Source organism: Vicia villosa, unplaced genomic scaffold (genome assembly GCF_029867415.1).
Source record: "Vicia villosa cultivar HV-30 ecotype Madison, WI unplaced genomic scaffold, Vvil1.0 ctg.000024F_1_1, whole genome shotgun sequence".
Classification (NCBI taxonomy): domain Eukaryota; kingdom Viridiplantae; phylum Streptophyta; class Magnoliopsida; order Fabales; family Fabaceae; genus Vicia; species Vicia villosa.
In genome coordinates, this window is record NW_026704956.1 from 250,132 (window position 1) to 264,596 (window position 14,465).

Genomic DNA, 14,465 nt, shown 5'->3' on the forward strand with positions numbered 1-14,465 from the left:
GTTCGCATTCATACGGATTTTGATCTTCGGATGATGTCTACAGAGGACAACATCGGGACATGCTCATTTGCCCATGTGATGTGTTTTTAGATGAATTTGATCTGTTGTTTCGTGTGGTGTGTTTGGATTTCTTTGGATTTCAATCTCCGAACGGAACTAGAGAAGTATTTTTGAAAATTCATAAAGTTCGAAAGAAATACTAATGATGCAATCAACAATCCCCTCTTAATCATGTGTAACATAGCATTTGGGTTGCCAAAGCTTTTGATTTATATTAAGTTTGCTTGTGAATAGTGGAACAAAATATTCAAGAATGTCATTTTTTAGGCTGACATTTTTACTCACTAAAAACTTTAAGCTCCATTCATTCTCTTCATGTAAATGATAATAATGAAAAGAAAAATAATAAAATCGAACATAAATGAAGCTTAACAGCAAACAAGCTTCTTTACACAACCAATATAAGCATTAATATTTTCTTCATTGGCTTAAAAGGGTGGTTCTGAAAACAAATGAGGAATTCATTGAGCATTGATAGAAATAGTGAACATGACTTGAATCATACAAAATCCACATCACTTCAAAGTTTTCTAGCTCACATATTGCTTCTCAAGAAGGCTACCACAAAATGCTAAATCAAATCTTTCCTCAGGAGGATCACCAATGAAGTCAAATACAGCATCTGCATTCAGGAAATCTTCATCTGCTGTATATCTGCATAATCCATTTGAGACCACGAAATTAGCTCGGTATGTGAGTTAAGGGACGTCGAAGGAGTTTAAAGCCGGAGATCCCGTGTTCGATCTAAGAAACTAATACAATAACTTATAAAACTGCTTTGCGTTTTGCATTTAGTAAATAGAAACAAACATACCCGCTCTTTGTTACTATACACTTCATCCCAGCTCCTTTAGCAGCTGCAAGGCCTATGGCACTGTCCTCGACCACAACACATCTGTACAAAGACATTTCACATTCAAATGTTGCTACTAATCTAAAAAAGTTAGTTGTCAAACTCTTTAAGTTACATACGATATTTGGATATTGAAAGGTTAACAATGATTCTATTTGATTATCTACAAAATGCATCAAAATATCAACTGGTTTCTTTTACTTGTAAATGAGTTCTGCTCAAGCCATCCTAAAATCACATGTTGTATCAAAAACCTATTCAGAAAATGTAGAACCATGTGACATTTATTTCAACCATAGTTTGAGAACAAGTTACTATCATAAGATACCTTGAAGGTTCGACGCCGAGAGTGCTGGCTGCTAGTAGATAGATGGCCTGTGACAAAGAGCATAACCCAAATTAGCATTGGAATGATGGAAAAATATCTCCATAGTTCAACAATATTATGTAAAATGGGACGGCATATATACTTATATTGTGTCCTAAAAATCTACCAAATTAGCATTGGAATTATGAAAATCTTACTGGATCAGGCTTTTTGCGGGGAACCACATCTCCTGCAAATATCGGGATTTTTTCTGCTCGCTCAGGTCCAAGTAAAAATGATACTATTGCAGAGACCTAAAATGAAGTCACAATTTGAATGCGAGTGTTTCATCATAGTGAATAAATTACACAACATTGTCAACACGCAACCATAAGATTGTAACTAATACGAAATGAGTCTCTAAAGGTATTATGAAACAAGGATAGCTGAATCGTTTTTCCCTATAGTCAGAAAAAATTCATTTAAGGAAATTGTCTAAGTGATTATGCATACCGCCTTCTCATTGGAAGTGCTGCAAACTGCAACATTGACTCCTTGAGTTAAAGCCTGATCGATAAGCCTATATGTTTGATAGAAAAAAACACATAATAAGATGATGCACAGACTCGACGTGTCCTGATAATGAAAGAAGCATGTCTTCTTGATTAATGTTGCAACAAGTAACATGAAAACTAACTTATATATATGATTAACAAAGAACATTAAAAAAAATAATGAGTTTGGATAAATAAGATAAAGAATATAGATAGATAGTAACCAACTTTGCAACACCTGGGCGAAGAGGCAACAGTTTTTTCTCAATAAGCACCATGAATAATTCTGTCTTTCGCTTATGAAGTGAAGCGATGAAATCTTTCCTTTCTTGTTCGCCTGTTGGGGCGTTTGCAGGCCAACCGGTCTTATTAAAGTATGCTGTCATCCTACAAAAAGAACTCATAAGTTATAACTTCAAATTCAAAACAACAATATAAAAATATACTATGTAAGTATTTGAATTACTTACCTTTCTTTTCCACCTCCGATTTTGAGCAATTCACCATACAATTCTACGTCCCATGTAACGCCTAGTTCTTTCTGCACAACTCAACAAAACACACAAGTGTTACATGAAAGTATTGCATACTAACAAACATTAAAAGCCGTCTACAAGGCATCATAGCTCAGGTGGTTGAGCTATGATGCCTTGACTGTTGTATCATACTAACTATTAACATTTGCGGATAAAAATGGAAAAGCAAAGAATAAAAAGGAGAGGGACCTACTTCTTGGAAGGTATCATTGAAAGAAATGCGGTGGCCATCTTTTTCGGTGTCAACAAGAACTCCATCACAGTCAAAAAGAAGAGCAGCGGGAAGCGTTAAAGCTTCTGAAGCTGAGGCTGAGCAAATCAACTTACTTCTTCTGGTTTTTGGAGTTGATATCTTAAGAGCAGAGAAGGTGAAAGAGGATTTTGAAGTACAACGTTGTTCATGATCTTTGTTGTGTTTTAGGAGGCTAATTAGTGATGTTGTTTTGGGTTGAGGAGTTCGATTCAACAACGAAGCAGAGGAAATGGAGATGATGCTATTTGCTGATGCCATGGCCATAGCCTTAGCTTTCCCTTGCGTACCAAATCATCATAAGCACGTCAATAACTACTTATCTGCTTCCTTTGAAGTGGGACCGTTAATTGTGGTTTTCAACTTCCAACACAGGTTTGTTTTGATTAGGTAGTGTTGTCTTCCTTACTCTCCACGTGTCACATTACTTATTTATACCACACATTTCCTTCCCACACCCCTTCCTTTTGTGACAAATTAATAAAATTATTATTTTTTTAAATGGTTGTTTGTTTTTCTTGAATGACATATAAATGATTCTTTATATTAGAATATTAAAAAAAACCATTTGAAGGGTAGAATCCTTTGATCAAGATTGAAATTTGATAGATACATAATTAAATCTACCTTAATGCAAAATCATCAATTAGTAATTACATAACTTGAAATGAACTATTAAAGAAAAAGAAAACTATATCCCCAACTGCTTATTTGCAAAGCATCTAAGGATTCAAGTCCATGCCTATTTAATTTCAAACAGTTCATCTTAAAATATACAAGTTCGTTCCTCTGTGATTTGATTTTTATAAATGGAGGTTCAGCAGAAGAGAGGAACTACATACAATATCATTCTTTAAGAATACACGAGGAAAGGCCTTTGCATAGTTTCGACATTGTGGCAACCTTAATAGAGTTGGACTTGGCTGCATCTAGCATTGGATCTGATTGGAGTGCTTTCTCAAAACAATACTTGGCCTCTTCTAACAGACCCTCAGCAACAAAAACAAGACCCAGATTGTTGAATGCAGGAGCATATCCAGGCTTTAGTTCAAGCGACTTTGAAAACATAGCCTTGGCAAGTTGATATTTTTTCTGATGGCGGTAGAGAATTCCCAAATTGGATAGTATCACATGTGCTTCTTGTGTTGTCGCCAAAGACAAGGCCTGCTTGAATACTTCTTCAGCTTGTGATTGTTCTTCCGATAGTTGAAGTGAGACACCTATATTCAAATATGAAAACCTATAAGGAAATTCGGGGAAAATGGAGATGGACTAAAGTGCCAAACTACAGTTGGAACCTGGCAATACAAAGGCATAGATATCCAACTAGAGAAAATGCATATTCCTTCTACAGCCAAAGGATATAGAAAGAAAGCACTTACCGAGGTTAGACCATGCATAGCTGCAACATTTGTCACGGGCAACAGCGGCTTTGAGGTATTTTTGTGATGTTTTGAATTGCCTAGCACAAAGACTGTGAAGGCCAAGTTGGTGCCACTGCACAACGTCATCCGGATCTTCTGTTATGGCCTAGTAAAAAAAGAATGATACATCAAGCAACGATGTGAGATTGTATATCCATCAGAGACACAAAACATTTCACATCAGACAAGCTGCATAATATGCATGGAAAAATCTCCATTAACAAATGGATACTTAAGATAAGGAACAGAGAATTTTCCGTCTGCACGATAACTATAATTTCCTTAAATATACCTTTAGGCTATGTTTGGGAGTTTGGAGGGGAGGGGAGAGAAAGGCTTCCGAAAACGAATTTTTAAAAAAACATTTGACATTTTTTGAAAAAATGATTTTGTTTAGAATGATAAAAGAGTCATTATCATTACAAAATTTTTAATTTTCAAAATAGTATAACAACCTAAAAGATATTTGGAAAATTTATGTAAGCCCTCGAAAACCCTCCTTCAATACAATTTTTGAGTTCCACCATTTTATGGGGTTTTTGGTGTTATGAATAAAATCAAACCCTCCAGAACCCTCCTACCCAAAATCTTTTTATTCTTTTCACCAAATTCTTCCTATTTTCCAAAGCCCTCCCCTCCCCTCTCTTCCAAACTCCCAAACATAGCCTTTAGAAATCAAATATATTACCTGCTTTAGACTGGAAACAGCACGCTCTTCCATTTCCTTCAGCCCATCCTGCTCACTTTCGTATGCTGCTGATATCTCATGCTGAGCCTTGTGAACCATTGCAAGCCCGGCCCATGCTATTGGAAGCTCAACCAGGGATGAATCACCATCTCTTATTATGGAAGCCATCTCATTTCCACCACACGAAAGCAGTTCAGTTGGATCTTGAGATCTTTCTGCCTCCTTCATTCGATGGCTAGCAACAGCATATCTAGTAGACATGCAATTGGGTTCCAATTTTGCTGCCTGGCAACAAAGGAAAGTTGAAAAGAAATAGTAAATCACAATCCATATTGGTCAAAACATCCTCAGAAGATTGCTTGATAAAAATAATGGAGAAACATCAAAGTGACACTAACACTAGCCAAAATGCAATACATGTAAAATAAATTGGAGTCATTCCAGTTATCTTTAATGATAATCATGGAGAAAGTGCCAAAAAAATTAGCCACGAGAATTCGTTCAAGAGAATCAACGATCAAAACATTTCTCTCAAGAACAAGGACCAGGAAACCAAGAACAACCTCAACAAATACGTTAAAAATGACTGTAGCAAGGGGCCATGAGCACCTTCTCCAAGCACTTGCTGGAACTTCGATGATCCCCACTAATAGAAAATGCATAGGCAAGATTTGCCCAAATATGGGCTGATTTTCCATCTGCTTTAATTGCAGCTAACAAACATTCCTTAGCGACATTAGCAGCCATGGATTGTTCTTCTGAAGCACCTTCAGAAGCATTTGCACCAGCACCTGGAATTGAAAAATCCACATGACTAAAATCAAAATCATATTGTGAAAATTTCGCCAATCACTACATCATATGAAAGGACAGGTCAAGATAATATCGTATGAGCGTATATATCATATAATCATAGTACCTGCTACAACTGAAGCATATTTACACAAAAGAAGGGTAGCATAATTGACCAGAGCTGCAGGGTGGTTTTGATCTTTTAGGATCAACTCTTGGAAACACTTCGCAGATAATTCCAAATTTCCTCTGAAGGCAATCTAGTTAGTAACAATAATGAGGAAAGACATAAATGCAATAAAAACTCATATTAACTCTTTTCAATCAAAGCCACAAAAGTATTGGTATTTCTCAAATAATTCAATGCAATAGTATTACACACACAACAAAAGGTTTGAATATTTCCTTGAACAGGATAGCAAGAGAACTGTTATAAAACCAACCACTGTTAAATACACATGGTAGTCTCCATTCTAAATTTCCCACCACAGTTAACGATGGAGGAAAGTAAAAAATGTACCATATAATGCTGCCATATCTATAGGTATAAGAACCAAACAATTACCCGACAAATCCAAAGATCCAATCCAAACCAATTAATTGTTTTGGGTTTTGTGTGTGTTCGGGTCTAAACCGAACCAATCAAACCCAGCCTTTATTTGTTCACGTATCGGTTTCACGTCATTCAAAACCAATCACCCGAGATTTAAACCAAACAGTTATATTTTATTATTACTTCTTTTATTTCAACTTTAGTAGTAGAGTTATCGAAAAAACATGTTGTATTTATGCATTTTTCAATCATTATATATTATTTTTCTCATTGGAGCTTAAGTACTTGTTTTAATGGTATAAAAATCTAATGCATTTGAAAAAAAGAAGTTGATTATTTATAGATTATATAAAATAAGTTTTTTAAATTTTTAAAAAAGTCAGTTTGCTTGATCCAAACCACACACAGTCTTCAATTCATTGATTTGGTTTAGTTTGGATTTCATGAAAAAATATTACAAAAACCGAACCAAATTAAACAGACTACTTTTTATTGGTTCAGATTCTCTTACACCCCTAGCCTAGCCCCATATCCACCATAAAACGCCATAGTGCCGCCACCCATCACAATTGGCCATGGTAGTTGTAAAAAAATATATGACCACAACTCGCCATGGCCAATATTTTTCAACATTGTTCCTGCCTAAACCAATACTCTTAATCTCTTCCATATGGTGTGCATTGTGGGTGTACTGAAGGTTAACGCTTCACTAAAAATGAAAGACATTATCATCACATATTACATGAGAATGAATCTCACATTTGTTACAGAATAATATGTACAACTTAATCTGAAGAGTTAAATCAAACACAATAGCATCCCAAGCATATCATTTTATTTATTTTATAAATTAAAAAGAGGTAATTATCATTTGAACTTACATTTGAAGATAAGCTATTCCAAGGTTACCGAGGCAGTCATAGTTCTCTGGTGCAATGGCTAACAAAGATGACAAAACTGCGATAGCACTCTACACCAGGGTTTGGTGTTTATATTGGTCCAGGAAAAAAGGCACTCACGTCAATTACAAAAACTGAAACATCATGTATGTCTTGAGAAAATAAAGTGTATGGAAAAGAGAGAACAAAGTTGTACCTGCACACGCCCAGTTTTAAGAAGGATAAAACCCAATGTATTCCACACAGCCGCCTGCCTGATATCTGATTGCATTGATTCTTTCAGTTTAGAAAGAATTTCCTCAAGTTCGTGAGGTTCAAGTTCTTTGTCTGAACTATTTTCTGATGAACTTTCTATTATCAGACACTATAAGGATTATAACAACATGTCAATGAACAGAGAGACTATAGTCATTAATTTATCAAATTAAGATTATTGCACCTGTGCATGGTGAATCTGAACTAAAGAAAGGAACTCTGCCCTATCAATCTCAACCTCGGGCCTGAGTAATATCTCTTCGGCCTTCTCATAAGCCAATATAGCCTGAAAAAATTAATGATCAAATGAGAAACAAATATGTAGGAACCGTAACAGGTAAATTTCAAGGAACTACCTTTTGAGGTTGGTTTAATCTTTGGTACATCAAGCCTAGTATAAAATGAGCATGAGCATTTTTGGGCATCTTCCTCGCAACATGAACCAATCCCTACAATCATAACTAGTTTTGTCAGCAACAAACCACAACAATGGCCATAACCATGAAAATAAATTACTTTGTCAAAGATTACGTCTTAATAACTGACTAACTAGTTTTAGGTAGGAACTAGAAAAGATAGCTATCTATTCTGACTAAGTGGAATCCTAAAACACCGACGAATGATTGACTGACAGTAATTAGATTTAAAAGTGCGATAATTTAAATGAAAGTTCTAAATTAAACTCACAGTCTTCATGCTGCTAACTTTTTCCTCCCGTGACGAAGGAGGACCTTGAACATGTTGATCACCATCCGCGTCAACTCCACAGTCAATAGAAGAATCCGTCTTACTAGGTTTGGAACGGTATTTCCCCAGTTTGTTGTTCAACCTCTTACCTTCACCTTCATTACTATCGGTCTCTTTGGACAACAAACTCCTATCTTGACTGTTTTCATCATTTATCAACCTATATATTAATTCAAAGATAAAAATGAAAAAACCAACAAAAAGATATCAGTATTAATATAAACAGTTCTTATTGAAATAACTTTCAAACTTTTTTACAAAATCTTACATTATAGCACATTTGCAAAATTAATACAATTACAATATTACATTATAGCATATTTGCAGATACAGTTTAATTCATTGTTTCAGTTCAATTTCATCGGAATTCTAAGTTCGAGATTTCAAATCGTTATCTACAGATTGAAAATTATGGAAAAATTGAAATGAAGAAAAGTGAGGTGAGAAAGAAAAACCTGGTGATTTCGGTAGGTGGAGGAGGGAGTAGTGGAGAATCGTCGTCGTCGACTTCTGGAGGATCGACGTTAAGGTCAGCCAAAACGACGAGTTTGGGAGTGGTAGGGTTAAGTCTCTTGAAGCTTGAACTTTCTACTGAACCTCCTCCCAATTTCTCAGCCATTTCTCGTCAGTTAGGTTTTGAATTCTGCATTTCATATATGTACTTTTCTGTGTTGTTTTGTGTTTTTTCCGGTTAAATAGAGATAAAATATATATATATATATATATATATATATATATATATATATATATATATATATATATATATATATATATATATATATATATATATATATAAAATACTCCTTTTGTTCCTAATTATGTGTGATAATGGTCCACTTCACACAAATTAAAAAATAATATTAAGAAATAATAATAAATAAAAGAGAAAGAAAAATGAATTTATCAAATTATCTTGATTAACTATTAGTATAGAGGGACGGAGCCATTTGATGGAAAGGGTGGGCCTATGCCCCTACTATGATTATCATAAAATTAGTTTTTGCTATTATAAATAGTATAGTTATATATTAAAAGTATTATAAATTAGGAAGAAAGTTTCTATGGTGCCCACACTTAATAAATAAAATTTGACTAATATAAACTTTTTTCATCCATCATTCCACTAAATTTAATATTTAACCGCTTCGCTTCCCCCATTTATTTCTTTATTCAAAAAAATAATTTGTTTCGTCTAATCAGGGGCGGATCTTCCTTGGGATAGGGGGTGGCCATGGCCACCCCAAAGTTTTTATGATTTTTTTTAAAAATAGATATAATATATAATTTTTTCTATAAAATTTAATATTTATAAATTTATAAAGCGCCTAATGGATATGTCTTATAACTACAACCTCAATGTCATGGACTTAAAACCTGTTGTCTGGTGTTTAAGTACGTTGACAATAATTAGTTGATTTTTGAAGATGTATCAATAAATTTTATTTTTGCTAGTAAACAAAAAAAGTGAATACGTGCAATTGCACAGACTAATCTTTCGAGCCGGATCCCTCAAAAGAATTTAACAAGGTTGTATGTCCAGGACCAAGACCGAATCCAAAATTTTTGAATAATGCGGAAGAGATCTCTTACCATCTCATTCAAGTGCTCTTGAATAAATGAATAAATATTTTTAACATTATATTTTTTACTCCTTTTTTTTTTTTAATATTTGGCCCCCTCAACAATTTCATCCTGGCTCCACCACTGTTGGTATATTCGAAATAACATTAATATTAAGTGAGAAAACAAAAAATTAAGAGTATTTATTAGAGGGTATAATTGGAAGATTAAATATAAAATTACATTGGTAATGTAAAGTGACAAGTATTTTTGGACAATTTTTTTTTAAATATGACATTTATTTTGGGACAGAGGGAGTAGTGTTTTTAGGAATTTATCTTTAAAGTGATATACTATTATATCAAGCAATTTCCTAAAAAGCTCCGAAACAAAATATCGACAGCCTTGAAAAAAAACTGTAATTAAATAATAATATTATTCTGGATTGGGTCTGGGGCTGGTCCACCGAGGGCGGCCCAAAATACTGGCCCAATCTATTAGGGACAGTGGAGAACACATTCCCCTCACTCGAGGAGAACGTCAACAACTGTCTCCCCACGTTTCGTGCGACTAGCGAAGTAGTTATCTTCCATAACAAATAGTTCCGCCCACGCCTCCGAAAATCATGGGATAGTTGACCCAGGATGACGAGCACATGTTGCTCATCTTCACGTGCACGTGAGAATCCTAGTAGTTGTCTGTTATGGGCCTGGATTCTCATCCCATAAGGGAGACCATTGGCCAAGCGTTGTAGGCTCACTATAAATACTTCCCTCTGTATGAGGGTCGGGTATTCTAACTCTATTCTCAAACCCTAATTTCTACCTCTTCACTCGTTCCTACTTGAGCTTTGGAGTGTCTGCAGGTACACCCCTCCTCTGTTGATTCCATCGAGCTTACGATGTCCGCCGGCCACATTTACTTTCTGATCTCAATAGATCAGTGACACCGTATGTGGGAAGCCTTGTTTCCGCGTCTTTCTTTCCCTGAAACCGAAGGACCAATTGTAAACCAGTTCAGTGTAACTCACCTACTCTGGGGGCTACTAAGTCGGGAAGAAAATCCACTATGATAATAATAGTTCAAAGCTAAACAACCCTAGTTTACAACTTATCACATAATCACTACCTTATGCAACTTCTACCTAAGACACTACTAGATATGAGATCCCCCTCTCACTTCACAATCACCTTAGTGATAATAACAACAATAACAATTGACAGAAGATATACTTCCAATTACACACAATACATTTGTTGCTTAAAAGCTCATGAGTGATTGACAATGAACAATGAACAATCCGTCAAACTCTATACCTCAAAAGATACATGAGTGACATATACAAAAACAATACTCCAAAAAGACTCCCAAAACCCTGGGACTCTTGCAATATTAACTTCTCCTTATTTTTCACACTGTCATTATTGTTTAGGATCTTCCTTTTATAAGTCAGTGCATCGCTTGGGCTTGGATATTCAATCTGGGTATAACCTTATGCAAATCAAATCATATCATATCAAATCTAGTTAAATCTTCAACTGCAAGGCAAAAGGTTTTGACATCCAATCAAGCAAATCAAATATTCTGTTATCTCTTCAGCTTTGAAACAAATCTCCAGAGAATTCAATCTTCAATGTGTCGCTTGATTCATAAGTAACAAAACAAATCTTCTGGAACAATAAGAACATATCTTCCAAAAATAGAAACAACGCAGGTTGTAATGTCGTAGCAACATGTCATGACATCTTGTTCAACATCTTGCTAAACATATTGTTCTACCAAAATGCAGCCAACAAACCAAAACCTAACAATCTCCCCCTTTGGTAATATTTTGGCTAAAATAATTTTAGCACAAAATATCCAAAAAGCAAATTAGGAGAGATACACAATCAACATTATTTTAAAGACTTATCTTCATAATAATAATAGTGCACAAACAAAAACAATCAGAGTTATACGTAATAAACCCACACAGAGAGACCCAACCTCATGCACATATCACCAGATATTACAACTCCTTCAAACCCCAGAATTTCTAGAAACCAGATGTCATGACATCTTGTATGACATTACAGAACCAACAACCTCCCCAAGGGAACATCCAAATAATCATGAATTGTCTAAGTTCATACATATCAGTAGTAGCAGCAGAAGCAGTTCAGATCAAGCATGACAAACAATCATGCTTCCCCTAAATAGTTTCATATATAGCAAGCAACTATGAAGACAACAGCCAAAGACTACTATTCCTATGAAGTAGTACAGTCCTATCAACATGTCAATACATTTTACATGACAACACACTTTACTCCTAAAAGACTAACACTTTAATCCCCCTTTTTAGTCAAAAATTGACAAAAATAGAGTAAATATACAAATAAAGTTGGAGGCACACATACATTTGTGGAAACACACACTAAATCAGATGGAAACACACAGTACAAACTTCTTGATCATCTTCAGGTGGGCCTCCACCTTTTACCCCTGTCAAAATTCCTTCTACACTTCTTGTTGTTGTCACGTGTTTTAGGAGTGTTATTGAACTCCCTTGCCACCACCTTAGAACATGTACTCTTCAAATCAGCCATTTTATCTTGCATAGATCTTTTGTTCTATCATTTAATAACACCAACCTGCTTAGGCTTATCATGCATCAGAAAATAGAGGAAGAGTACAGTATTTGTTGCATTCCTCCACACCTGTAATTGCTATAACTCCTCAATAGTGCAAGTCCCTAGCCCACTTCTTATGTTTTCACTTTGATTTGCATATAAGGATTTAGTGAACAAAATATTCAGTCGTTCCATAGTGTCTACATCCTCCAGAGTAGCCACCTTGCCTTTAACAAGATTCCTAATGGGGTGATTATGACTGCCAGAGTTCTTGTTCCAGCTATGTTGAATGAAATATTTGATCTCATTCAAATCTTCACAGTGTAATTTCATGACATCTTGCTTGACATTATGTTCCTTCAACATCTGTTTCATCTCAACATCTGTTTCATCCACACTAGTTGAAAGCAACTTTTTCTTGTTTCACCATATTCAGCTTCAGCATTACACCAAGAAACACATATTTGCTTCTTATTGAACTATTTCTCAAAGAGAAACATCCATCAACACTACTATCCCACTTTGTATTGCAAAAAAATTTTGAGCATGAATTTTGTGTTGGGAGAGTAAAGTACGCCATAAAAACTTGTTCCAATGATATATATCCAGATCTTCTTTTCTTCAATAATAGGACTCGTCCTTGGTTCAAGTTTAAAGACAATATATAAATTTGATATTTCCTCATTGAATCCAATGATGTCCCATTTATTAAGGTGTCTTGTAATAATTGTCTTGGATTGTTTTGTTTGAACTATAATAGAGAGAGCTGAAGTGACTTGAGAGTTTTCAGATTTAATACTTGCAAACTCACAAATTACTTCTCTTCCAGCCTCATCAGTCTTCACAGAAGATATTCCAACATTGTATTCGACATCCATCTCTTTTTCAGTGATCAAAGCATCAATCATCACACTTATGGGTTCCATTGTAACTCTCGTTCTGGAGTTAAACACTCTATAAGCTCTACTGTTTGAAGAGTAACCCATAAATATACTTTCATCACTTATGAGATCCATCTTGTCCTTTTAATCTTTGTCAGTCAAGATATAACATTTACTTCAAAAAATATGAAGGTCTTTAACAGTAGGCTTCCTTCCTTTCCATAACTCATAGAGAGTTGCTGAAGTGTCTCCCTCAAAATGACCCTATTATGAATATAGCATGCATTATTCATAGCCTCGGCCCAAAACTGCAATGGAAATTACTTAGCATGAAGAATGACTCTATATGATTCTTGTATAGCCCTAGTCTTCTGCTCAACAATTCCATTTTGCTGAGAAGTGATGGAAAAAGAAAATTTATGACTGATATCTTCAAAAATACAAAATTCAGAGAATTTTACTTTCTTAAACTCCTTGTCATGGTCACTCATTATTTACGATAACACCCGTTGTAACACCTAAGGCCGAAGAGGGCAGAGGGTGGTTGCACTGCATGTGACACTCGTGGTCGAAGATGGCAAGGGTGGTCGCCACATCGGAATGAGAGGGATCCTAAGGATGTGCAGGGAAGAGACTGCATGGTTGAAAGATGTCTTATGAGAATTGATATGTACTACCTATACCAGCAAGATACATCTTCTTTTTGATAGCCTGTTCCATAAGAACTCATCAGCTAACTGTGTTTGACTTGGAGCAATTTTGGAATGGGTAACCTTCTGGGAAGTTTCTCGGAAAGCATGTGAGTGAGGACAAATCATGCTGAAAAGACCCATGTTGATTTTTGGGGTCAGTCGATAATGCCGAAAGCAGTTTGGGGTGTTACAAATTAGGGGTGTTCGCGGTGCGGTTTGGTTCGGTTTTGAGCATAAAAGCCATCCTAACCGCGAGATAAAAATGCATGCGGTTCGGTTTGGTTCGGTTGATTTTTAAAAAGTCATCCAAACCAAACCAAACCAAACCAATGCGGTTAGGATCGGTTCGGTTGACTGCGGTTTACACTATAAAATAAAAATGTACTGAAATAAAAGAAAAAAGGAAAGTAATTCAATGTCAATATGATATATAATGTTATACCATACAAAAGAAATTATATTACAAGAACAGTAGAGAACTAAAAATACATTATAAATGAAATACATATATTAGACAGTAGAGAATTATATATGATACATGTATTTTATATATATATAAAATACAAAAACTAAGTGGATTATGCCAAAACTTAAGTTAATAAATTAATTATTAAAATTCAAAACGTTAGATGTGGCTGTGTGCAATTGAATTTGGAAAGATAATAAATTAATTATAAAAATTTAAAACTTAAGTTAAATATGCGGTTTGGTTCGGTTCCGTTCGGTTTCGTGAAATAAAAACCGCAAACCAAACTAAACCGTGCAGTTCAGTCCAAAAACCATCCAAAATCATCCAAACCAA

General features: G+C 35.1%; 2 protein-coding genes across 2 annotated transcripts; both read right to left on the minus strand.

Annotated features, from left to right (window-relative positions):
• Positions 1-406: 406 nt before the first annotated feature.
• Positions 407-2,899, minus strand: LOC131622076 (CBBY-like protein). Its single transcript, XM_058893119.1, has 8 exons — positions 2,504-2,899; positions 2,245-2,315; positions 2,003-2,161; positions 1,734-1,800; positions 1,439-1,534; positions 1,242-1,288; positions 875-955; positions 407-714 (listed from the first exon to the last, which is right to left on the minus strand). Exons 1-8 carry the CDS (start codon positions 2,825-2,827, stop codon positions 591-593), a joined length of 969 nt encoding a protein of 322 aa, XP_058749102.1. The 5' UTR covers positions 2,828-2,899; the 3' UTR covers positions 407-590.
• Positions 2,900-3,048: 149 nt separating this feature from the next.
• LOC131622075 (probable UDP-N-acetylglucosamine--peptide N-acetylglucosaminyltransferase SPINDLY) lies at positions 3,049-8,597 on the minus strand. Its single transcript, XM_058893118.1, has 11 exons — positions 8,374-8,597; positions 7,859-8,078; positions 7,528-7,620; positions 7,356-7,457; positions 7,113-7,280; positions 6,899-6,987; positions 5,592-5,713; positions 5,282-5,463; positions 4,673-4,957; positions 3,943-4,090; positions 3,049-3,780 (listed from the first exon to the last, which is right to left on the minus strand). The coding sequence occupies exons 1-11, from the start codon at positions 8,535-8,537 to the stop codon at positions 3,407-3,409; spliced, it is 1,947 nt and encodes a 648-aa protein (XP_058749101.1). The 5' UTR covers positions 8,538-8,597; the 3' UTR covers positions 3,049-3,406.
• Positions 8,598-14,465: the final 5,868 nt, after the last annotated feature.

Bases quoted from the DNA above. Each gene is read 5' to 3' on its own strand.
- LOC131622075 (XM_058893118.1), bottom strand. From the start codon at position 8,537: ATGGCTGAGAAATTGGGAGGAGGTTCAGTAGAAAGTTCAAGCTTCAAG. The intron at 7,281-7,355 runs GTGCAATAATCT...TAATCCTTATAG, and splicing joins TTCAGATTCACCATGCACAG to TGTCTGATAATAGAAAGTTC. The intron at 5,714-6,898 runs GTAAGTTCAAAT...GATTGCCTTCAG, and splicing joins GGAATAGCTTATCTTCAAAT to AGGAAATTTGGAATTATCTG.
- LOC131622076 (XM_058893119.1), bottom strand. From the start codon at position 2,827: ATGGCCATGGCATCAGCAAATAGCATCATCTCCATTTCCTCTGCTTCG. The intron at 2,316-2,503 runs GTAGGTCCCTCT...TGAGTTGTGCAG, and splicing joins TCAATGATACCTTCCAAGAA to AAAGAACTAGGCGTTACATG. The intron at 1,535-1,733 runs GTATGCATAATC...ACTTCATTTTAG, and splicing joins GCACTTCCAATGAGAAGGCG to GTCTCTGCAATAGTATCATT.